Source organism: Piliocolobus tephrosceles, chromosome 16 (genome assembly GCF_002776525.5).
Source record: "Piliocolobus tephrosceles isolate RC106 chromosome 16, ASM277652v3, whole genome shotgun sequence".
Taxonomy (NCBI): domain Eukaryota; kingdom Metazoa; phylum Chordata; class Mammalia; order Primates; family Cercopithecidae; genus Piliocolobus; species Piliocolobus tephrosceles.
In genome coordinates this window covers 34,923,364-34,949,568 of record NC_045449.1, presented here as the reverse complement: position 1 = coordinate 34,949,568, position 26,205 = coordinate 34,923,364, and the positions used below count along the sequence as shown (strand labels likewise).

Here is a 26,205-nt window from a genome sequence, read left to right as displayed (position 1 = left end):
CAGCGCATTAATATTCAAATTATCACAGAAAGCTCTCTGAATTGAGTTCTACTCAACCAATCTGGCCTGTCACTTTCTTGGTAAAACATACTGACTGATGTCCACAGAATTATCAATTCTCATGGCAACTCTAGATACCTACCCACTTCCATTTCCCCCATCACTTATTTTTCCTCACTAAGAATCTATTGTATTTATTCTCAACCTATTTATGCCAACTGTACTTAATATTGTAAGGTGATCATTTAATTAAGTATTCAGAGGTCAGGCACGGTGGCTCACGCCTGTAATCCCAGCACTTTGGGAGGCTGAGGCAGGTGGATCACCTGAGGTCGGGAGTTCAAGACCAGCCTGACCAACATGGAGAAACCCTGTCTCTACTGAAAATACAAAATTAGCCAGGCGTGGTGGTGGCGCATGCCTGTAATCCCAGCTACTAGGGAGGCTGAGGCAGGAGAATCACTTGAACCCGGGAGGCAAAGGTTATGGTGAGTCGAGATCCCGCCATTGCACTCCAGCCTCGGCAATGAGTGCGAAATTTTTTCTCAAGGAAAAAAAAAAAGTATTCAGTAAACAACAGAACATGATTTTAAAATAAAAAAGCTGCTTCTAAGAAAACTAACTTCAATGCTTCAAGCTCAATAATGGCAGACTGTCTTTAAAAACTGCTCTTGAATTCAATTGGAAAAAAGAATCTAAAAAACAAAAAATAATTATAAGATCTAGATATGTGCATTCATGTTGTTTCACAAGTGTCTAAGTTCTTGCTCCGTTTTAAAGGAACTAAAATTGGAAACCCTGGCCAGTACATCGATCAACTGACCTTTAATGAAAAAAGTGACCTGGATCCTACAACAAAAAGATTTGCAAATGAATAGAGGATATGTTGCATAGGTGTTAGAGGTTAAAATATTTATGTAAGGGGTCCATGTCCTACATTAAACCGCCAAACAAGATTCTCTGCAATAAAAGTACAATACCTTTAATAAAGCATCTATAGAGCAGATGCATTTTAATTTTCATTCTACGAGAGCATAATGACACTATTTTCTATCTGAATAAGTATTTCAGTGCCTTCTAGTCTCTAACTAAAAAGAAATACTGAATTTGTTCTGCTCACCATTCCTCCCCAAAGTGCACACTGATGGCAGATACACTTCTTACAAGTCCAGCAAAATACACTAAGTTTTTCATGGTGATTTTCACATCTATACATTATGAAAAGAAAATAAAGTTATAAATTAAATAAAATTGGAACATTATCACCTCCACAAATTCTTAAGCTTGAGCAAGCAGGTCAATTTTAAATGATTATGTCTCAAGAAACAGTATAAAATGTACTCCATGGCTTCTGTAAAGTAAGCTAAAGAAGTGTATGTGGACAATTTTTTTAAAGTACTGTTTTCATTGATCTGGACTTTATAATCACATGCAAAATACAGATTTGCTTCTTAAAGACGGCATATATATTGCATCATTTCCAAGCAGCACTACGGATGATAAATTCTATTGTACTACTACATTTTGGGCATGTGCTTAATAGTATTGATTATGCATTTATACCTACATGAGCATGCACAAGTACTTTTCCTACATGTGGTCAATGATAACAATAATCAAGACACATGATTAACTGCATGATTTAATACTAGACCCTCACGGAAAATGAACAACTCAATTTTAAACTTTCTTTTAAACTGGATATTCACATGAAAAACAATAAAATTAGACTCTGTTATGGATTGACTATGTTCCCCCTCAAATTCATAGGGTAAAACCTTAACCCCCAGTGTGAATGTATTTGCTGACAGAGCCTTTAAGAAGGTAATTAAGGTTAAGTAAGGATCATAAGGGCAGGACCCAAATCCAACAGCACTGGTGTCCTTCATAAGAGGAGGAGACACCAGGTGTGCACATGCACATAGCAAAGATCATGTGAGGACAGAGCTAGGTGGTGGCCATCTAGAAGTCAGGGAGAAAGGGAGGCCTCACCAGAAACCAACACTGCCAGCATTTAACCTGGGACTTAACACCTATCAGAACTGTGAGAAAATAAATTTCTATTGTTTAAGCTACTCAGCAGTATTGTTATAGAAGACCTAGCAGACTAACACAGACCCTTACTTTACACCATATACACAAATAAACTACAGGCCAGGTGTGGTGGTGGCTCATGCCTGTAATCCCAGCACTTTGGGAGGCAAAGGCGGGTGGATCACTTGAGGCCAGGAGTTTGAGACCAGCCTGGCCAAAATAGTGAAAACTCCTTCTCTACTAGAAACACAAAAAATTAGCTGGGCGTGGTGGCGCACGCCTGTAATCCCAGCTACACAGAAGGCTGAGGCACGAGAATCGCTTGAACCCGGGAGGCAGAGGTTGCAGTGAGCTGATAATCACACCACTGCACTCCAGCCTGGGCAACAGAGCAAGACTCTGCCTCAAAAAAAAAAAAAAAAAAAGAGAGAGAGAAAAGAATGAAGGTTTAATATCCAGAATATATAAATAACACCTATAATTCAACAAATAAATTTTAAAAACTCCCATTTAAACATGAGCAAAAGATCTCCAGTAAGCATATGAAAAGGTGCTCATCACTACTAATCATTACAGAAATGTGAATCCTAACCTCATACCATATTAGGATGGTTGCTATAAAAAAAAAAAAAAAAAAAAGAGCAAGTGTTGGCCAGGATGTGGAGAAACTGGAACCCTTGTGCACTGTCGGTGGGACTGTAAAATGGTACAGTCACTATGGAAAACAGTATGGAGATTCCTTAAAAACTTAAATTAAAAATAGAATTACCACATGATCTAGCATTGCTACTTCTGATTATATAACCAAAAGAACTGAAAGCAGAGTCTCAAAGACATGAACATCCATATTCACAGCAGCATTATTCACTACAGCCCAAAGGCGGAAGCAACGCCATTTTCACTGACAGATGAATGGATAAACAAAATGTGACATATACATACAATATAATATTACTCAGCCTTAAAAAGGTAGGAAATTTTGACACATGGATGAACTTTGAGGACATTATGCTAAGTAAAATAAGCCAGTTACAAAAAGATAGGTACTGTACGGTTTTACTTATTTGCGGTATCTAGAGTACTCAAACTGATAGAAACAGAAAGTACAGCCGGGCGTGGTGCCTCAAGCCTATAATCCCAGCACTTTGGGAGGCCGAGACGGGCGGATCACCAGGTCAGGAGATCGAGACCATCCTGGCTAACCCAGTGAAACCCCGTCTCTACTAAAAAATACAAAAAACTAGCCGGGCGAGGTGGCGGGCGCCTGTAGTCCCAGCTACTCGGGAGGCTGAGGCAGGAGAATGGCATGAACCCGAAAGGCGGAGCTTGCAGTGAGCTGAGATCCAGCCACTGTACTCCAGTTTGGGCGACAGAGCAAGCCTTCATCTCAAAAAAAAAAAAGAAACAGAAAGTACAATGGTAGCTGCCAGGGGCTGGTGGGAAGAGGGAATGGGGAGTGGTTTAATGGGTACATTTCAGATTTGCAAGTTTAAAAAGTTCTGGAGATTGGTTGAACATGTGAACATGCTTAACATAACTGAACTGTACATTTAAAAATGATTAAGATGGTAATTTTATGTATATTTTACCATAATTAAAATGTTTTAAGTATTCTCTTGTTTATAAAGTAGACACACTCTTGCAATTTTTTTTTTTGAGACGGAGTCCAGCTCTGTCATCCAGGCTGGAATGCAGTGGTGCGATCTTGGCCCACTACAACCTACACCTTCTGGGTTCAAGCAATTCTTGCTGCCTCAGCCTCCCAAGTAGCTGGGATTACAGGCGCCCACCACCACGCTCAGCTATTTTTTGTATTCTTAGTATAGACAGGGTTTCACCATGTTGGCCAGGCTGGTCTCGAACTCCTGACCTTAGGTGATCCACCTGCCTCGGTCTCCCAAAGTGCTGGGATTACAAGCATGAGCCGCTGCGCCTGACCCACTCACGCATTTTTAAAAAAGCATTTCATTGATGAAGGACACCGATCTTAGAGAAAATACTTAACATAGATTTGTATTTTATATTTCTAATTCATAAGTAATCAGAATATCAAATGGGAAATTAATAAAGGTTAGAAAAAATATATCAGATACTGTTTGGAAGCTCACTTAGCAAGACTTCCAAAATACCACATTTATAATATAGCTTTTACAATATAGAAAATTTGCCAAAACTCCACTTAATCAACAGCCTGTATTCACCTGCAAAAAGGGAAGGCCAGTAGGCATCAAACAGCAAATAAGAAGGACTAGCAGGTTAGCAAACTGTAGCAGTCCATTCCTTTTGAGAGGCTCTAATAGAACAGGCCCAACAAGAGGTAAAAGGTCTTTCCAAATAGTAATACCCACCACTTCAGAGGAAAAACACCTAAGTGTTCACGTAAGAAATGTGTTATTATATGGAAAAGAAATTAAATAACTACTTTTGGTGAGACCTCCACAATGCTTTTACAAATGACAGAATTCCTTAAAAGTTCAGTTAAACTGAATAGTAGCCTTTTAGTTTTAGTTTTATTTTCTTTTTTTGGGAGATGAAGTCTTGTTCTGTCACCTAGGCTGGAGTGCAATGACACCATCTCAGCTCACTACAACCTATGCCTCCTGGGCTCAAGTGATTCTCCTGCCTCAGCCTGCCCAGTAGCTGGGATTACAGGCGTCCACCACCACACCCAGCTAATTTTTGTATTTTTAGTAGGGACGGGGTTCTCCATGTTGGCCAGGCTGGTCTTGAACTCCTGACCTCAGGTAATCCACCCGTCTCGGCTTCCCAAAGTGCTGGGATTATAGGCATGAGCCACCACACTCGCCCAAATAATAGGTTTTAATTCTGATTATGCATTAATGTGTTATACTACCATAATTAAGCCTCTTTTTTTTTTCTTTTTCTTTTTTTAAGAGATGGGGGTCTTGCTGTGTTACCTAAGCCATCCTCTGGGCTCAAGAGATCCTCCTGCCTGAGCCTCCCAAGTAGCTGAGACTATAGGTGCACACCACCATGCCCTGTTCTCTTATTTCTATGGTTCTAGTTCCTCAGTATAATGAAGAAACAGATAAAATTTTTTCTAATGACCTGTGAGGTTTCAACCTCTTGCTTTACCATGTTGTGACTCTACAGAAAGTGACCAGGTTTTATTTCTAAACATTCAAGGGTCCTGGAATCTCACCTAATTCAAGTTATTTTATTATTGCTGGACAGTGAAGCCTTACAATTAACCATGTTGTAGCTTCTTCATCTATAAAAACAAATCACTGCCACGTCATTCTTTCCTTTCTTTATCTGCTCCCCATAACATCCCTCCAGATATGTTCAAAATTCTTCAATCATGGAACATAAGACCATTTATTCATTCTTGTCCCTCAAATGACTTAACACAGTATTATCACTGTGTCCCCATTAAACAGTTAACAGAAATCATGTCTCATTTACCTCTGTATGCCTATCATCTAGCAAAGCACTTTCTGTATGGGGGGAGGGGAAGGCAAGGAGTGTCTGTGTATATACATGGCATGAAATAACCGTTGTTAAATAAACATAATAAGAATATGTTACTTAACGGCAACAGCACATGATTGAAAGAATTAAAAACTTAAGAAATTTAACACTACTTATTCATAAATAACTAAATGGCAACTACCAATATAGTGTCATTAAACAACACAAAGGCAAAATCCATTCCATATTGAACAAAGAAATTGAGGACATACTTGTCCTTTTCATTTTCTTCATGTTTGGTGAGACTGCAGAGTTGAAGAGTATCAAGCTGTTGTGTTACTTCTTCTGCCCAACGACAATTTACTAGTTCTCGTAGCTGGAGTGGAGCACTGGGGAGAAAATCCATACACATACACTAATTCATGAATTTCAGATTATTTTATAAAATAAACACATCTCTCAAAATAGAGAGCACAATAATACTCATACCATAACACTGTTTTTTTTTTAAGAGATAGAGTTTCACTCTATGACCCAGGGTGGAATGCAGTGGCATGCATGATCATGGTTCACTGCAGCCTTGACCTCCTGGGCTCAAGCGATCCTCCTGCCTCAGCCTCCTGAGTGGCTGGGACTACAGCAGCACATCATCAAATCCAGGTAATTTTAAAATTTTTTGTAAAGACAGGGATCTTGCTATATTTCCCAGGCTGGTCTTGAACTCCTGGCCTCCAGTGATCCTCCCAAAGTACTGGGATTACAGGTATGAGCCACAACCTGGCCCCATAACACTATTAAAACTAAAAAAAAAGAAAAAAGAAAAAAGAAAAAGACACAATGAAAAATACTCTTTGCAACTTATTTTCACCATATTAACACGTCATTTACAAAAACAAACAAAAACATATGATTCAGAATATGGACCGAATTCTCAACTTCTGAGTCTAACGCTCTACTGTTGGCATGGTGGCTCATGCCTGTAATACCAGCGCCTTGGGAGGCTGAGGCAGGTAGACTGCTTGAACTGAGGTGTTCGAGACCAGCCTGGACAACATGATGAACCCTGTCTCTATAAAAAATTAGCCAAGCGTGGTGGCATGTGCCTATAGTCCCAGCTACCCGTGAAGCTGAGGTAGGAGGACCACCTGAGCCAGGGAGATTGAGGATGCAGTGAGCCAAGATTGCGCCACTGCACACCAGCCTGGAGAAAGAGATCGACAACCACACGTAGCTAGTGGCTACCATACTGGACAGTGTAGACACAGAACACTTTCATCATTATAAAAAGTTCTACTTGATAGTGCTGGTCTTATAAGATAATATAAGAAAGGTGGGACCAGGCACACTGGTTCACACCTACAATCCTAGCACTTTGGGAGGTCAAGGTGGTAGGATCCCTTGAGCCCAGGAAGTCAAGACCAGTTTGGCAAACACAGTTTGACATCTCATCTCTACAAAAAATAAACAAAATTAGCTTGGCATGGTAGCACACACCAGTGGTCCCAGTTAGGAGGGAGGTTGAGGTAGGAGGATCACCTGAGCCCAGGAGGTCGAGGTTGCAGTGAGCTGAGATCGCGCCACTGCACTCCAGCCTGGACAACAGAGCGAGACTCTGTCTCAAAAAAAATAAAAAGTAAAGAAAAGTGAATACAAAACGAAAAAACGGGCAACAGATGGCACTCCAGCATTATTTTTTGAAACCAAAAGTAGAGATAACCTAAATGCCTCTCAATATGGGGATAAATAAATCAAGATATAGTCATAACACTGATTAGTCACTTTAAAAAAAAATGACTTATATATACATACAATCAAGAAAAGATACGTACCACATTTTACATGAAAAAGCAAACTGAAAAATAATATCATATCATTGGGACATTTTAAGAAAAAGCATATGGGAATCACATACTCATGTATTTAAATATAGGCACAATTATACTGGGTTAGGGCATTACAAAATACATGCACAAAAAACAGTCTAGAAGAATAGATACCAAACCCAACAATTTCTTTTGCAAGTTGTTATTAAGTGAGAAGACAGGGCAGGGCAGGGAGTATCAGAATCAGAAGACTTTTTATTTTATATTTATCTCTACCATATGAATTTTTTTTTTTTTTTTTTTTTTGAGACAGACTCTCGCTCTGTCACTCAGGCTGGAGTACAATGGCACGACGTTGGCTCAAGTGCATCAGTGTGATCTCAGCTCACTCCAACCTCCACCTCCTAGGTTCAAGTGATTCTCACGTTTCAGCCTCCTGAGTAGCTGGGACTATAGGTGCGTGCCACCACGCCTGGCTAATTTTTGTATTTTTAGTAGAGACAAGGTTTCACTATGTTGGCCAGGCTGGTCTCGAATTCCCGAACTCAGGTTATCCAGCCACCTTGGCCTCCCAAAGTGCTGGGATTACAGGTGTGAGCCACTGTGCCCGGCCAAACTATCTGGATTTTTTAAACCAGAAACATTAAAATTTTTTGCTTAATTATAAAAGATAAGTTATGGCCTAACTATCTGGATTTTTTAACCAGAAACATGAAAAATGTGTTGCTTAATTATGAAAGGTAAATTAAGAACTTACACAAGTATTTTCTAAGAGAGGCAGAGTACAACATAGTAAACATAATTTTTTTTTTTTTTTTTTGAGATGGAGTCTCGCTCTGTCGCCCGGGCTGGAGTGCAGTGGCCGGATCTCAGCTCACTGCAAGCTCCGCCTCCCGGGTTCACGCCATTCTCCTGCCTCAGCCTCCCGAGTAGCTGGGACTACAGGCGCCCACCACCTCGCCCGGCTAGTTTTTTGTATTTTTTTTTTTTTTAGTAGAGACGGGGTTTCACCATGTTAGCCAGGATGGTCTTGATCTCCTGACCTGGTGATCCGCCCGTCTCGGCCTCCCAAAGTGCTGGGATTACAGGCTTGAGCCACCGCGCCCAGCCAAACATAATTTTAAGTCACACGAATTAGTCCCTGCATTTCTTTTTCTAGTCAGATTGCTTATTTCTACTCAACTATCTTCAAGAAGAAGAGAAATGGGCTGACTGCAGGAAAACTGCCTTTATGAATCTCAAGGCACATTCTGACCTTACTATTTTGCAAATTCACAAATAATCATAGCGAAACACTTACCGGCAATGAGGACATTGAGCTCTCTGCTCTGTCAGCCAGCGCTAAGGGGTCAAAAGATTAGATTTTGATTAGAAAACACCATTATTTTATTTACATATATATATAAAATAATACAAATCTAATGAGTTTTAAGCATTCTCTAGTGCTTAATTTTTGAAATACTTACAGAAATAACAGGCAATCTACTGTCTCCTTCACACTGTCATCCTCATAGGGATAAACTTTTAAAGGGACAGAACTCAATGCAAAATAGCTGTTGAAAGGCTACTCTCACACAGGAAAAGGAACGATTCCAGGACTAGCTGATTCTCACAGGGAACGTGTATATAATCTTACTATTGCCTTATAATAATGACTGCCTCCTTTGCACTCAAAAATAAACCATAGTGATGACTTATTTCTATCTAGTTTACTACTGAATTTATTTTTTGAAAAGCTAATTCAAAAAAAGGGAAGCTAATTCTAATTTACAGACAGGTAAATTAAACCTAAAAAAATGAATAAGCAATAGAGCACAACTTTTAAGTCTTAAAACAGTTTCATAGGGCCAGGCGCGGTGTCTCATGCCTGTAATCCCAGCACTTTGGGAGGCCAAACTGGGCAGATCGCCTGAGGTCAGCAGATGGAGACCAGCCAGGCCAACATGGTGAAACCCTGTCTCTACTAAAAATACAAAAATTAGCCAAGAATGGTGGCAGGCGCCTGTAATCCCAGCTACTCAGGAGGCTGAGGCAGGAGAATCGCTTGAACCAGGGAGGCGGAGGTTGCAGTGAGCTGAGATCCTGCCACTGCACTCTAGCCTGGGCAACAGAGCAAGACTCTGTCTCAAAACAAAACAAAACAAAAAATACGGTTTCATAGTTCAGTAATTGAAGCTTCTAGATATCTTGGTTTCCTCATAATTACAAAAAGGTTTTAGAAGAGAATAATGTCTCTACTAAACCAAAAATTATATTAATAATTTATTAGGAAACTGAGAGCAATCTTATACCATATGGAAGGAGATGTTAAGATTTTCTGACTAGTTTTCAGGAAACAACAGGTTTATAATAAAAAAAAACTTTATGTTTTAGTTGTCTGATAAATAGGTTCAGAGGTAAATAACTATGATCCTACACCAATGTGCTCCCAATATCTGTTATTTATCTCTTTCTACTTTTTAAAATGAACATGAGCTTTAACTTGATGCCAAATAATTAATTTAGAAATAAAATTCCCAAGGAAACCTTAAAGGACAGTAAAAGACTTAAAATGATAGGAAGCAAGGTACTTCAGAGCAAAGAAAATAAAGCTGAAAATAAAAGCATACAAAGCACGCCTATAATCCCAGCACTTTGGGAGGCTCAGGTGGGCAGATCATGAGGTCAGGAGTTCGAGACTAGCCTGGCCAACATAGTGAAATCTCGTCTCTACTAAAAATACAAATTTAGCCAGGTGTGGTGGTGCAAGCCTGTAGCCCCAGCTACTTGGGAGGCTGAGGCAGGAGAATTGCTTGAACCAGGAGGTAGAGGCTGCAGGGCACCGAGATCGCGCCACTGCACCGTACAGCCTGGGTGACAGAGCTGTATAAAATAAAATAAAAATAAAAATTAAGTAAAAATCCTACGGAAAAGGATTCCTCCATTCTTAATAACCTTGAACATTATTATTACCTTGGTCTCTAGGCAAAAACGAAATCTGGGTCAGGTTTCTTCCCCTGAAACAATGACATGACCATGCCACTCTTCTGTTAAAGTCATAGCTCCTCTCCAGAACCGGTCTCATGAACTCCTCTCCAGAACTGGTCTCATAAACTCCTTTCCAGAACTGGCCCTATGACCCAGCAAGGTTATGTCTTTACATGTTTCCTCTCTCTGCCTAAGATATTCTTCAAAACCTTTCTTCATCTGGGTTACTCCTACTCATTATTTAGATTTCAGTTCATAAGCTGCTTTCTCCAAAAAGCGTTCCCTGACACTCTGCAGACTATTTTAGATACAATTGCCATGCTCTGCCACAGCAACCTATACTTCCCCCTTCAGAAATGTTATTATGACAACTTATTTGTTGATCTTCTCTGTCCTGATAGATTATAAACCTTACAAAGACTAGGACTATGATAGGGAGTAACCAAATCATATGTTTAAATGTCCCCCTCCCTCCCAGTCAAAACAGGCTTACTGCTGCACTATGTAACACTGTTGACGTATCTGTGCATTTGCTTATATTGGCCCTCCCTCCATGTCCTGTCTCTGGATCATGGAAATGTCACTGGATCAAGTCCATAAAATTTCCTGCCTTTCCCAGGCTACATTGAGCTTTACATTCTCTGAATATTTGTGGCATATTTATCTTGTATTCCACAATCTAATTTATTTATTTATTTATTTATTTATTTATTTATTTATTTATTTATTTATTTTTTGAGACAGAGTCTCACTCCCTCACCCAGGCTCAAGTGCAGTGGTGCCATCTCAACTCACTGCAACCTCTGCCTCCCAGGTTCAAGCAATTCTCGTGCCTCAGCCTCCCGAGTAGCTGGGATTACAGGCATGCATCGCCGCAACCAGATGGTTTCTGCATTTTGTTAGACAGGGTTTTCCTATGTTGGCTAGGCTGGTCTCCAGCTCTGACCTCAAGTGATCCACCCACCTGAGCCTCCCAAAGTGCTGGGATTACAGGCATATAGGGATGAGATTACTCAGCCTCCACAATCTAATTTAATTACAAAATAAATATGACAATGTTAATACTCTGAGAAAACCAATGTTTCTCTCAAACCAAAACCAACCAACCAGTGGTACAATATTAATGCATAATGTTAAATATGTTTAGAGTATTTCCCCTCATTCAATTTAAAAATTATAAACATACAATAAAATTAAAATTAAAAATTATTTTCTCTCCATCATTAAACTGGAAGAATCACAATCTTTAGATCTGTGTCTGATTCCCAGCTCTGGCACTTACGGACCACATGACATTGGACAAGTGACTGACCTCGTCTCCTCACATGCAACAAGAGAATCAACATACCTACCCTGCAAAACTGCTGTAACGGTTAGAGAAGCTGTTAGCAATAATAAGATAATCTTTAAAAAAATGGCTGCTTGCCAGGCGCGGTGGCTCAAGCCTGTAATCCCAGCACTTTGGGAGGCCGAGACGGGCGGATCACAAGGTCAGGAGATCCAGACCATCCTGGCTAACCCGGTGAAACCCCGTCTCTACTTAAAAATACAAAAAAGTAGCCGTGCGAGGTGGCGGGCACCTGTAGTCCCAGCTACTCAGGAGGCTGAGGCAGGAGAAAGGCGTAAACCCGGGAGGAGGAACTTGCAGTGAGCTGAGATCCGGCCACTGCACTCCAGCCTGGCGACAGAGCAAGACTCCGTCTCAAAAAAAAAAAAAAAATGGCTGCTAACATTTATAGTTCAATTACTACTGGATGTGAGGAAAAAGGACGATTAAAGTGAACTAGGTTTTTGGATAAAAAACTAGGTTCCTGACTGGAAAAGAAACAGATTTGGCATGGAAAAAATAAAAAAACACCTCTTATAGAGATAATATATTTGAAATGCATACTACAAGTCCAAACAAGGGTAGTTAGATACTAGAGGCAAGAAAAAGGGCAGGACTGAAAAGATAAAGTTGTGAAGTGTTAAGTCTAGAGGTAGTGTTAAAAGTCATGGACCAGTCGAATGTGGTGGCTCACACCTTTAATCTCAGCACTTTGGCAGGCCAAGGTGGGAGGATTGCTTAAGGCCAGGAAGTCCAGACCAGTCTAGGTCACACAGCAAGATACCATCTCTACAATAAACTTAAAAATTAGCCAGGCATGGTGGGCATGTCTGTAGTCCCAGCTACTCCTCAGGAGGCTGAGGTGGGAGGATCAATTGAATCCAGAGGTCGGGGCTGCAGTGAGCCATGATCATGCCACTGTCTCTAGCCTGGATAACAGAGCAAGACTCAGTCTCTTTAAAAAAAAAAAAAAAAAAAAAATCCATAGACCATTAAGTTACTAGGAGGATGGTATAGCTATTACGGCAAAAATACCAAAGAAGATAATGTTTCAAGAAAAACAGATAAAGTAATTTGTGCTGATGCTCTGAGAAGGAAAGATAAGGCCAATGAAATGTTCACTGGATTTAGCAAAATTGAGTCTACACCCTGCAGGAGCCATGTGAGTAGTGTGGAAGAACTAAAATCAAGTTAGAATGTGCTGAAGGGTAAGTAGACAGCGAGGTTGCAGAGATATGGAGTGGAAAACACTTATTTAAATAGTTTTAGCTATAAGAGAAAACAGGCAGTAAATAGGAAATTTGTTAACAAAGAACCTTTATTCCCAAATAGCTCAAAACTGCAAGGAAACTAGGAGGCAGATTACAGAGGATCTCAGATGCCTTGTGAAAGCATACAAAATTTTCTACATCCCCTAATGTATTGCTTGAGGCAAACTATATATACATACAAAAACATGCTAAATACTGTCTGGGTTTTTGTTTTTGAGACAAGTCACAATCTGTCGCTCACGCAGGAGTGCAGTGGCCCAAACACAGCTCACTGCAGCCTCAACCTCTTGGTCTCAAGAGGTCCTCCCACCTGACCCTCAGAAGTAGCTGGGGCTACAGATGTGCCCACTACATCCAGCTAATTTTTTAATTTTTGCAGAGATGGGATCCTGCCATGTTGCTCAGGCTGGTCTTGAAGTCCTGGGCTCAAACAGTCCTCCGCCTTTGGCCTCCCAAAGTGCTGGGACTACAGGGATGAGCCACGGCGCCCAACCTAAAATAGTTTCTTACAAACATCTATACCACTAAACTACAACCAAAGTCCACTTCTTATGGTGTGTCTACCAGAGAAAGGGAAAAGCAGTCCCTTTGTTCATCTCCAAAAACTTGTAAGAATGAGTAATTATCATAAAGATTGTATATATTAATTATCTAGTATACAGAACTAAATAAGCCAGATGGTAAATAAAATTAGTTAGTGTAACGGCAGACCAAAAAGAGAGAGTTTTAAAAAAAACATCAGCCGGGCATGGTGGCTCACGCCTGTAATCCCAACACTTTGGGAGGCCGAGGTGGGTGGATCACCTGGGGTCTGGAGTTCGAGACCAGCCTGGGAAACATGGTGAAACCCCAACTCTAGGCCGGGCGCGGTGGCTCAAGCCTGTAATCCCAGCACTTTGGGAGGCCGAGACGGGCGGATCACAAGGTCAGGAGATCAAGACCATCCTGGCTAACACAGTGAAACCCCGCCTCTACTAAAAAATACAAAAAACTAGCTGGGCGAGGTGGCGGGCGCCTGTAGTCCCAGCTACTCAGGAGGCTGAGGCAGGAGAATGGCGTGAACCCAGGAGGCGGAGCTTGCAGTGAGCCAGGATCCGGCCACTACACTCCAGCCTGGGCCACAGAGTGAGACTCCGTCTCAAAAAAACAAAAAAAAAAAAAAAAAGAAACCCCAACTCTACTAAAAATATAAAAATTAGTCGGGCATGGTGGTGGTTGCCTGCAATCCCAGCTACTCGGGAGGCTGAGGCAGGACAATCGCTTGAACCCAGGAAGCGAAGGTTACAGTGAGCTGAGATTGTGCCACTGCACTACAGCCTGGCTGACAGTGAGATTCTGTCTCAAAAAAAAAAAATCAACTTTGTTACAGAAAACAAGCTCTTTGAGAAACATTAATTACAGCAATCATTAAAAATCTTAGATCATGGGTTCATGATTGATTAAATACTACTTCCAACACCTAATCCTGCATTTGAAATTAATTTAAAATACAAATATTTATTAAATTCCTTCCATTTCTTCAGAATATACTCAGAGATATCACATTGACATGCACTGTGTATCCTCATTCATAATGCTATGTGAAAAATTTTAATGTATATATATTGCTCTGGGAGTTTAAGACATTTACTAGAGAAACTGTGCTAGGTAAATCCTCAACAAAATCCTAATAAAACTAATTCAACAGAATATTTAAAAGACTATACACTGTGGCCAAGTGGGATTTATTCCTAGAATACAAAGATGGTTCAACTATAAAAATCATTCAATGTAATAAACCACTTCATGGAAAACCCCCACTATGATCATCTCAATTATACAGAAAAGGCATCTGACAAAATCCAATATCCTTTCATGACAAAAATACTCAATAGACAGAAATAGAAGGGAACTTCCTCAACTTGATAAAGGCCATATATAAAAACTCATAAAAATCATAGTCAACGATTCAAAGGCTTTTAACTCTTCCCCTTAAGATCAGGAAAAATTCCCCTTAAGATCAGGAAAAAGACAAGGATGCCAGCTTTTACAATCTCTATTCAACATAATACAGGTACTAAAAATTCCAGCCACAGTACTTAGGCAAATAAAGAAATAAAAAGTATCCTAATTAAAAAAGAAGTGAAATTATCTTTTTGCAGATGACATGATCTTATCTGTAAAAATCCCTGAAGAGTCCACAAAATATTGTTAAAGCCAATAAATGCAGCAGTTACAGGATACAAAATAAACACACAAAAAACAATGGCATTTCTATAAGCTTGCAATGAACAATCAAAAAAGGAAATTAAGAAAATAACACATTTGCAACAGCATCAAAAGGAATAAAATGCTTAGGAAAAAAACGAAGCAAGAATTTGAAAGACATACACAGAGGCTGAGTGTGGTGGTTTACACCTATAATCCCAGCACTGGGAGGCCAAGACAAGAGGACTGCTTGAACCCAGGAAGTTGAGGCTGCAGTGAGCCATGATCACATCACTGCACTCCAGCCTGGGTGACAGCAAGATCCTGTCTCAAAAAAATAAAAAAGAAAAAGAAAGAAAGACTTATACATGCAAAACTACAATACACTGCTGAAAGAAGTTAGAGAAGTCCTAAATAAATGGAAAGACACCCATGTTCAAGGATCATAAGATTTAATATTTTTAGGACAGCAATACTACTCAAAGGCATGTACAGAATCAATGTAATCCCTACTAAAACTCCAATGGTGCTTTTTTATATTGGTACAAAAATGCATTTAAAATTCACATGGAATCTCAAGGGATGCCAAATAGCTAAAACTATCTTGAAAAAGAAAAAGTTGGAGGACTCACACTAATTTTAAAACTTACTACAAAGCTACAGTAATCAAAGCAGTGTGGTACTACCATAAGAACAGAAATAGAGACTAACAGAACAGAATACAGAGGTAGAAATAAACACAAATATTTTATGATTCCATGTATATGAGGTACTTAGAACAGTCAGTGTAAAGATAAAAGGTAGAATAATGGTTAACGGGGCTAGAGGGAAGAGAATAATGAGAATTTATTGTTTATCAAGTACAGAGTTTCAGTTTGGGATGATGAAAAGGTACTAAAGGTGGATAGTGGTGATGGCTGCACAACAATGTGAATGTACTTAATGCCACTAAACTGTACTCTTAAAAATACAGTTAAAATCGTAAATGTGACTGAGCCAAGTGGCTCACATCTGTAATCCTAGCACTTGGGAGGCCAAGGCAGGCAGATCATTTGAGCCCAGGAGTCTGAGGCCAACTTGGTCAACAAAGTGAAACCCTGTCTCTACAAAAAATAAAAAAATTAACCAGGCACAATGGCACACACTTGTGGTCCCAGCTACTCAAGAGTGTGAAGCAGGCCAACTGCTCAAGCCCAAGAGATTGAGGCTGCAGTGAGCCATGACTGTGTCACTGAGCTCCAACGTGGGTAACAGAGTGAGACACTGTCTCATTTAAAAAAAAAAAAAAAGGGTTAATCTTACATTAGGTATATTTTACCACAATTAAAAAAAAAAAAAAAAAAGTTAAACAGAATACCATATGATCTAGCAATTTCACTCCTAGATATATATTCAAAAGAAATGAAAGCAGGAACTCAAACAGATAATTGTTAACAACAGAAATATTAACAATACCCAAAAGGTGAAAACAACCCAAGTGTATATCAAGAGATAAAAATGGATAAATAGGCTGGGCGCGGTGGCTCAATGCCTGTAATCTCAGCACTTTGGGAGGTCAAGGAGGGTGGATCACCAGGTCAAGAGATCAACACCATCCTGGCCAACATGGTGAAACCCCATCTCTACTAAAAACACAAAAATTAGCTGGGTGTGGTGGCACACGCCTGTAGTCCCAGCTACTTAGGAGGCTGAGGCTGGAGACTCGCTTGAACCTGGGAGAGAGGTGGAGGGTGCAGTGAGCCGAGATCGCGCCACTGCACTCCAGCTCCAGCTTGGCGACAGAGAAGACACTGTCTTAAAAAAAAAAAAAAAAAAAAGGATAAACGAAAGGTGGTATATAGTCATGTGTCACATAAAGATGTATGGGTAAATGATGGACCGTATATACTACAGTACTCTCATAAGATTAGAATGGAGCTGCCCTACATAGGTGTACTATTTTTTATCTTTTATACTGTATTTTTAATATACCTTTTCTATGTTTACTTATGTTTATTTTTAATGGGTACAGACTTTCTGTTTGGGGTGATGAAAGGTTTTGGAAACAGTGATATGGTTGTACAACATCATGGATGTAATTAAAGACACTGAACTGTACCCTGAAATATGGGTAAAATGGAAATTTTGTTATATTTATTTAGCACAAAATGGGGGGCACTGAACAGACCCCTTACCAAAGACAACATATGGATGGTAAATAACTCCTGGAAAAGATGCTAACATCATTACTCAACAGAGAAACGCTAACTAAAACAAGGAGATACCTCTAAGAATGGCTACATACCCCGAGAATGGCTAAAATTCACAAAACCGAACATACCAACTGCTAGTATTAATGTGGTGGAATTGGAACTCTCATTCACTGCTGGTGAGAATGTAACTATTTCCTTTTTTTTTCTCTGAGACAGAGTTTTGCTCTTGTTGCCAAGGCTGGAGTACAATGGCACGATCTCAGCTCAATGCAACCTCCACCTTCCGGATTCAAGAGATTCTCCTGCCTCAGCCTCCTGAGTAGCTGGGATTACAGGCATGCACCACCACGCCTGGTTAATTTTGTATTTTTATTAGAGACGGGGTTTTCCATGTTGGTCAAGCTGGTCTCGAACTCCCGAATTCAGGTGATCCGCCCGCTTCGGTCTCCCAATCCTTTTTTTAATTTAACCTTCATCCCTCTTCTCCTCTCCCTCTTTTGAAGTTCTGGTGTCTAGCATTTCCCCCTTTATGTCCACGTATGCTCGTTGTTTAGCTCTCAGATATAAGTATTTTAGAAGATAGCTGGGCAATTTTCAAAATGTTAAACACACATCTACCATATAATCTCTATCCATTCCATTTCTAATTATTTACCCAAGAGAAAAGAAAGCTTCTTGTACACGAATGTTCGCAGCAATTTTCACTGTAATAGCAAAAACTGTAAACATGCCATATGTCCATCAATAGGTGAATGCATAAACAAATTGTGGTAAATACATACAATGGAATACTACTTAGCAATAAAAAGGAATACTACTGATACACACAGTATTTTTGCTGAGTGAAAAAAGCCAGATCCCTAAAAGTATGTATTGTATGATTTTCATTTGTGTAAAATTCCGGAGCATGCAAACTTATCTTTTTCCTCTTTTTCCATCCCCCTTATCTCTGAAGCAAACCTATCTATTGCGACAGAAAGCAGATCAGTGGTTGCCTGGGGACAAGGTAAGTAGAGGGAGGAATTACCAAGAGGCACAAGGAAAGTTTTGGGGATGACAGATACATTCACTAACTTGGCTGCAGTGATAGTCTCACAAGAGGATATATATGTCAAAACTGTACACTTGGCCAGGCGCAGTGACTCACATCTATAATCCTAGCACTTTGGGAGGCTGAGGTGGGTAGATCACCTGAGGTCAGGAGTTTGAGACCAACCTGACCAACATGGTGAAACCCTGTTTCTGCTAAAAATACAAAATTAGCCAGGCGTGGTGATGCATGCCTATAATCCCAGCTGCTTGGAAGGCTGAGGCAGGAGAATCACTTGAACCCAGGAGATGGAGGTTGCAGTGAGGGGAGATCGCATCATTGCACTCCAGGCTGGGCAACAAGAGCGAAACGCCATCTCACAAAAAAAAAAAAAAAAAAAGAACAAAACAAACAAAAAACTGTACACTTTAAATATGTGTAGTTTATTGTATGTCCATTATACCTAATAAAAAATGACTGGCTTGAAAACAAGTAGGCAAACAATATTTGCTGAATGAATGAACAAATGATCAGTGCATTCAGGAACCAAGACAGCCCTAGAAAGAAAGGTCAGAACCAGATCTGGACGGTCTGAACACAAGGCTAACACTCGTGGACTTTATCCTTTATGTAATAAATTTCTGAGGCTTCTGGGAAAAAAAAGACACCAATGAAAAATATTAATATAGCAGCAGGACAGAAAATGGACTGGAAATAAGAAAAGACTCAAACCTGAGAGATCAGATAGAAAGTAATTAAATAATCTAAGCATGAGGTAACCAATGTTCATACTTCTCTATTAGCATGCTAATGATAAAAATAGAAAGGTAAGACAAACATAAGTGAAACCGGGAGATAATAACTAATTGCACTTAAAAATCATTGGTATAGCCCAGGCACGGTGGCTCATGCTAGTAATTCCAGCACTTTGGGAGGCCAAGGAGGGTAGATCAGTTGAGGTCAGGAGTTCAAGACCAGCCTGGGCAACACAGTGAAACCCCATTTCTACCAAAAAAAAAAAAAAAAATATATATATATACACACACACACACACACACACACACACACACACACAAACAGCTGGGCATGGTGGAGTGCACCTATACTCCCAGCAACTCGGGAGGCTGAGGCAGGAGAATCGCTTGAACCTGAGAGGTGGAGGTTGCAGTGACCCAAGATCACGCCACTGCACTTTAGCCTGGGCAACAGAGCGAGACTCCATCTCAAAAAAATAAAAATAAAAAATAAAAAAATCATTGTATAAAGTTTCCAGTTTGACTGGTAGAACAGAACAAAAAGAATGAACTTAGAGTTGGTTTGAGAAAATAACACAAATAATTTGATCTTCAACAAAGTTCAAGATGCTAGAAGGACAACAAGACAAGACATCCACAAGTTAGTGTCGAAGGAACAGATTTAGGAGCCATGCACAGAGATGATAGCTAAAGCTGCTAAAGTAAATCAGATTTCCCAAAGTAGATGAATACTCCCAGAAACCTCAGAGTAGAGAACGAAGCAACAAGATCTTAAGAAATTAAGAAATAAATGCATTTAAGGGGCAGGAGGAAGAAGATGTAATAATGAAAAAATACAGAATCAATGAGGCATAAGGTAACAACTAAACACCATAAGCATATGGGACCTTCATCGAAAAAATCAGCCCAGATCCAGATTCCACCACTTACTTAACTATAGTAATGGAGGTCAATTACTTAATCTCTCTAGCATCAGTTTCACTGTTTATTAAAACATAGGTAAGTGTTAATGTGTATTAGTTGCTATTTTAACAACTCAACACCTTACAAACAAGTAGATACAGTATTTTATAATTTCTTAATTACTTCTTAGGTTATCTCATTTAATGCCACAACCACCCTGTAAAGCAAATCCTATCTGAATTCTACAGCTGAGGAAAGAAGGCCAAGAAAGAATGAATCTCTTAGTTTTAGGAGTATGAAAACTAACATCATATTTAACTTGGTCTTCTGCACATGGTGCAGTGACAAAGAAAAGGCTATAGAGTTATTGAACTTAATGCGTACAAATCCAGTACCATCAATTGTGAGCTGTGTGACTAGAAAAAAATGATTTAAGTGTTACCAATACTACTCTTGACAAAGGCATATTTATCTTCCTTAGGCAAGAATAAGGAAACAGAAATTTTCTTTTCTTTTTTTTTTTTTGAGATGAAGTCTCGCTGTGTCGCCAGGTTGGAGTGCAGTGGCTCACTGCAACCTCTGCCTCCCGGGTTCAAGTGATTCTCCTGTCTCAGCCTCTTGAGTAGCTGGGACTACAGGCACATGCCACCATGCCCGGCTAATTTTTGTATTTTTAGTAGAGACAGGGTTTCACCATATTGGTCAGGCTGCTCTTGAACTCCTGACCTCAGGTGATCCACCCACCTCACCCTCCCAAAATGCTGGCATTACAGGCGTGAGCTACCGCGCGCAGCCGAACAGAAAGTTTGAGGTGAAGAGCATGTGACTTCTTTGCTTTTCTCAGGAAAATAATTGAAGAGGACTGTGAACAAGGCAGTTTTCAATTATACTCTGTAGATGTGCTATTGGACGTTGGCACACACAACCAAACTTCCTCATAATGTTTTTTTGTTTTTTTGAGACACAGTCTCGCTCTGTCGCCCAGGCTGGAGTGCACTGGCATGATCTCGGCTCACTGCAACCTCTGCCTCCTGGGTTCAAGCAATTCTCCTGCCTCAGCCTCCACAGTAGCTGGGATTACAGGCACACACCACCACACTCAGCTAATTTTTGTATTTTTAGTAGAGATGGGGTTTCACCATGTTGGTCAGGCTGGTCTCGAACTCCTGACCCCATGATCCGCCCGCCTCGGCCTCCCAAAGTGCTGGGATCACAGGCCTGGGCCACCACTCCCAGCCAACATTCAAATTTTGTTTTTTTTTTTTTTTTTGAGACGAAGTCTCACTTTGTCGCCAGCCTAGAGTGCAGTGGCGCTATCTCGGCTCACTGCAACCTCTGCCCCCACCAGGTTCAAGTGATTCTCCTGCTTCAGCCTCACGGGTAGCTGGGACACAGGCGCATGCCACCACGCCCAGCTAATTTTTGTATTTTTAGTAGAGACAGGGTTTCACCATGTTGGCCAGGATGGTCTCCATCTCTTTTTTTTTTTTTTTTGAGACGGAGTCTCACTCTGTCACAGAGGCTGGAGTGCAGTGGCCGGATCTCAGCTCACTGCAAGCTGGGCCTCCCGGGTTTAAGCCATTCTCCTGCCTCAGCCTCCCAAGTAGCTGGGACTACAGGCGCCCGCCACCTTGCCCGGCTAGCTTTTTGTATTTTTAGTAGAGACGGGGTTTCGCCGTGTTAGCCAGGATGGTCTCGATCTCCTGACCTTGTGATCCGCCCGTCTCGGCCTCCCAAAGTGCTGGGATTACAGGCTTGAGCCACCGCGCCCGGCCAAGTCTCGATCTCTTGACGTTGTCATCCACCCATCTTGGCCTCCCAAAGTGCCAACACTAAAGTTTTAAAGCCACTAGATTATATTTATCTCTACAGTGTCTTGCAACTGTTTAAGATTAAACACTTTTCTCCATCTTACTCACCAAACGCATATAAACCAGTAATCTTCTGAGCCCCACAGCACTTCTTTAGTGTCTCTTTATGACACCACACATTCTTCAATATAAACATTCTAAACTCTATTCCCTCAATTAGATTTAGGCTCCTTCAAGGCAGGCAATTTGTCATTTACCTTAGTATTCCTCAACCCCAAGCACAATGCAAGCAAGCACTTTAGGGCAAACAAATGTAAAATAAAAAGAAAACGGAAATGGTTAATCCTTACAATATATACTATATATACTAGTTACATGTAAAAAGAAATACAACTTACCCTAATACAGCTGAAACAACACAGCTTGGAGCAATGAGGACACAGGCGTGCATCCCGCAATTTCTCCATACAAATGAAACATCGGAAAACCTCAGCAATGCTCTGAAAACAATAAAAGATGTAAGATCCATCAGTTTAGGCTACTGAATCAAGAGTAAAAGGCAAGCTCAAAACAACTCAACATTTACATTTATTTTGGGCTGATATCTCTATTTTAACTATATTCCATATCAGGATTTGGTTGGTCAAGGTCCAGAGTACCTCAAAATATCTGGAAAATGTACTTCCATTTTTCTAAGCTTCATGATGATTCTATTCTAAGGAAAATATAGGAAATGTAAACACAGACTTATGCAGAAAAATTTTCACTGAAGCAGTAATTATAATGGCAAGAATCTAGGTACAGCCCAAATGTCCAAATATTAAGTAAATTACGGCAGTTACACAAAGATTACAGTCACTAGAAATGGTTCTTCACCTAATGATACAGAAAAATGCATATAATGTACAACAGCAAGGAAAAAAGGCCCAGGCACAATGGTTCATGACTGTAATCCCAGCACTTTGGGAGGCCGATGCAGGTAGATCACTTGAGGTCAGGAGTTCAAGACCAGTCTGGTCAAAATGGTGAAATCCCGTCTCTACTAAAAATACAAAAATTAGCCGGGCGTGGTGGTGTGCGCCTGTAATCCCAGCTACTCAGGAGGCTGAGGCAGGAGAATCGCTTGAACCTGGGAGGCGGAGGTTGCATTGAGCAGAGAGGGTGCCACTGCACTCCAGACTGGGTGACAGAGTGAGACTCAGTCTCAAAAAAAAAAAGAAAAAAGGCAGACTATATGACTGAATACACAACATGAACTTTTTAACTTTTTCTGCAATTTCCCCAAAAGGTATAAACTGATTTTATAATTTAGAGGAAAAAGAAGTTTAAAAAGACACTTATCCTAAAGGCAGTGTACTGTGATCCAGAAAAAAATGAATTAAGAATCCAGAAATCTGAATTGCTGCCCTGATGTTAAAACCGACTAGCTACTTATTTGAACCTGAGATTCTGCCCCAACTGAAAACGCTGACGGTAGTTCAAAGCAATCTTGGGAACAACAACAACAAAAATATGTAAATACAAGAAACAGTATTATCTTTGCAAGTCTCAGTTTAATCAATTTAAGAAGTAACTGAAAAGTTTTTAACAAGAAAAAAGGTACAATTAAAAGGTATTCTTATTGTATACTTTGTTTTTATAGTACTGACATTTACTTTCACTCCATTCTAGAATTAAACCCTCCTAAAACCAAGGTAAGTTTACAAAACCTTTATAATACTTTACATGAGGAATTAAGGAGAAAATTACTCGTGAATCTTATCATGACTCTGTAGGGCCAGAAAGAACCTGGGAGATGCAGATTCTGTAACCTGCAACGGGGTGGACAACAAGACTACAGAATGACTAGTTTCAAGTGGAATATCCATAACATGGTTACCTCTTACTAAAAAGCAAGGATTTCCTATTTCAGTATCTGAAAGGTTCAAAATTTGATAATGATTATACAATTAAGTTCAATAAACAATCTTTTAAAAAATATTCCTAGCCTTTACTTACATATCCTATATATCCCAACTATTTTAACTCACAGCTTACAAGAATCAGTTATAAAAACAACAGTTTGTTCTGGAAACTACACATGAGATAATATATGCTGATTCAATCTAGGAAGGAAGGGCAGAAGCTTGCAAAATGTGCCACTGAGACGGGAAGATGATTATCCATTTGGAAGGAGAGTTAGATCACATCAAGAACTCGCAAGGACTGGTGGCGAGTGGCAGGGTACGTCCATTTGATGAATCTGCAGTTTTGCTCGGAACAGGATGCAGTTTGTAAATACCGGTGGGGATGAGTACCTGTGCCAAGACATCCTTGAAAACTCCAGGATACGCACCACCTGACTGCGGAACAGTGAGCACAAGACACCCGCAGCGCTGCAGAATGAGAACGGCGTCCTTGGTACAGGGCCAGCCCTCTCCACAGCGGCAGGGGTGTGGGGTAGGGGTGCCCTACCGGAGGGAGGACATGGGCACGGCTCCCCGAATAAAAACCGCTCATCGGGTGGGGGCGGGGACTAACCACCACCCTCACAACCCCCTCACCTCCACGCTCTGTTCATCCATTGCCTCCAGCTCTCGGCGAGGCCGTTGGCGACCCGCGGGCTCCGTAGTCTGACCTCAGGCGCCGGCCCGAGGTCGCCAGATCAAATCACCGAGAGAAGCCCGGCGCCCACGTCAGGGGGCTCCGACAACCGCCCCACCTGCGTGCCCCATCGCTTTAGGTCCAGCGCCGACTACCCGCATTTCGCCATTTTTACCGGCGCGCCCGCCCCCGGGCGCAGAGGTAGGGCGAGCAGTGGCCGCGGCTCCTTTCTCCGGGCTCACCCGCCGGCCAGCAGCCGCAAGGGAATCTCGGCCCACGTGACGCGGGCGCGCGCGTATGGAACCGCCGCTGGAGTTTGGCGAAGAAGGCGCCGCTGAGAATTCGCAAACACCAACTGTAACCAGGACAGCTGGGGGCGCGGAGGCGAGAGAAGCCGCGAAGCGCATGCGCTTAGGACGCTGCGGGAGGAGAGAGGGGAGGAGCGTGGAAGGTTCGCCTAGTTCCCGCGTTGCGGGGCGCACACGAGACTTGGCGACTCGGTACCTCAGGGTTGCGTGCCTCCTGCCCCAGCCTGCGTAGGCGGTCTGAGCGTGGGGCTCCGCTACGCCCCGCCCACCTCGGTGGAGGGCGGGGCCCCACGGCTCTCAAACTTGCGCGCCAAAGACGGAGCCACCTGGCGCACTAGTGGAAAGCGCAGCCTTCGGAGCCACACCCCTGGGTATTCGGACTTTGAGATTTTAGGGTGGGGCCCAGGCCATCCGCGTTTTCACCCAACATTGTGTGTGATTCGGTAGCAGGTGGTCTGTGGCCCGCACTTTGAGAAACCCTGGTGCACAGGGTTAGTGGTTAGTGGTTCTCTCTGGAAAAAAGAGTCTAAGGTTTGTAGGACTTGGGTTCCACCTACCAAAGCAAATTGAGTTAGAAGGCTCCAGACTGTGAAGCCTGAAGAGGTGTCATTTCTCATTTCGGTGGTGAGTGAACGGGACCACACACTGTGAAGACTTCATTCCCACATCCCACACTTCATTCTTGCCGCATAAGTAAGTTGTCGCAGTGGGACTATTGAAAGGGTATCAGCGATATTCATCTTTCCTATAAATGGGATCTGCTTTCTACAATTTCCTGCCAGAAGAGATGTGTAAAGATTGCAAGAATTGAAGGTGTGTGAGACAAAGAGGGCACAGCAAATTCATAATTTGAGTTTAATTGTTCCTGTATTTATTGCAAACAACTAATTATACTTAACCGACCTGGAGGGCACATGTAGAGAATCACTAATAATCAAGAAACAAGTTCTTGAATATCAGGCATTTAGGCTTATAGGTGGTGGGTAACAACAATTTAACTACGTGGGTCATGAACAAGATATAATTTAGAAAGATTAATCTGAGACTGAAAAATGCTTTCAGTAAGAATTATTTGTGGTCTTTGAACTACATGGAGCTGATGGTTGTATAACGCTATTTTTACGAAAATGCCCTCAGTTGTACATTTTTAAATGGTTGATGGTTGATTTTATGTTATGACAATTTTACTTAAAATAATTATAGAATGCAATGCTAGGCCGGGCGTAGTGGCTCATGCCTGTAATCCTAGCACTTAGGGAGGTCGAGGCGGGCGGATCACCTGAGGTTGGGAGTTCGAGACCAGCCTGACCAACATGGAGAAACCCCATCTCTACTAAAAATACAAAATTAGCCGGGTGTGGTGGCGCATGCCTGTAATCCCAGCTACTAGGGAGGCTGAGGCAGGAGAATCGCTTGAACCTGGGAGGCGGAGGTTGCGATGAGCTGAGATCGCACCATTAAACTCCAGCCTGGGCAACAAGAGTGAAACTCCGTCTCAAAAAAAAAAAAAGAATGCAGTGCTGTACTTGGGACTCAGAGTAATGAGAAGTGAGTGGGCCTTGCTCTCAAGGAGCAGTATAGA

General features: G+C 41.3%; 1 protein-coding gene across 4 annotated transcripts in view; it reads right to left on the bottom strand.

The window, feature by feature from the left end:
• TRIM37 (tripartite motif containing 37) overlaps positions 1–25,429 on the bottom strand; it is a 129,764-nt gene extending 104,335 nt beyond the window's left edge. For 2 of the 4 annotated variants that reach the window (XM_026456738.1, XM_023204629.2), the window contains exons 1-6: positions 24,276–25,429; positions 24,030–24,107; positions 22,131–22,232; positions 8,590–8,630; positions 5,739–5,855; positions 1,121–1,208 (exon numbers count right to left, since the gene is read on the bottom strand). In XM_026456738.1, coding sequence (XP_026312523.1) covers positions 1,121–1,208; positions 5,739–5,855; positions 8,590–8,630; positions 22,131–22,232; positions 24,030–24,107; positions 24,276–24,296 — 447 coding nt within the window. In that variant the 5' untranslated portion in view covers positions 24,297–25,429. The remainder of the gene's footprint in view (positions 1–1,120; positions 1,209–5,738; positions 5,856–8,589; positions 8,631–22,130; positions 22,233–24,029; positions 24,108–24,275) is intronic. The other 2 variants (XM_023204630.2, XM_023204631.2) reach the window with 2 other exon arrangements.
• Between the last annotated feature and the right edge of the window lie 776 nt (positions 25,430–26,205).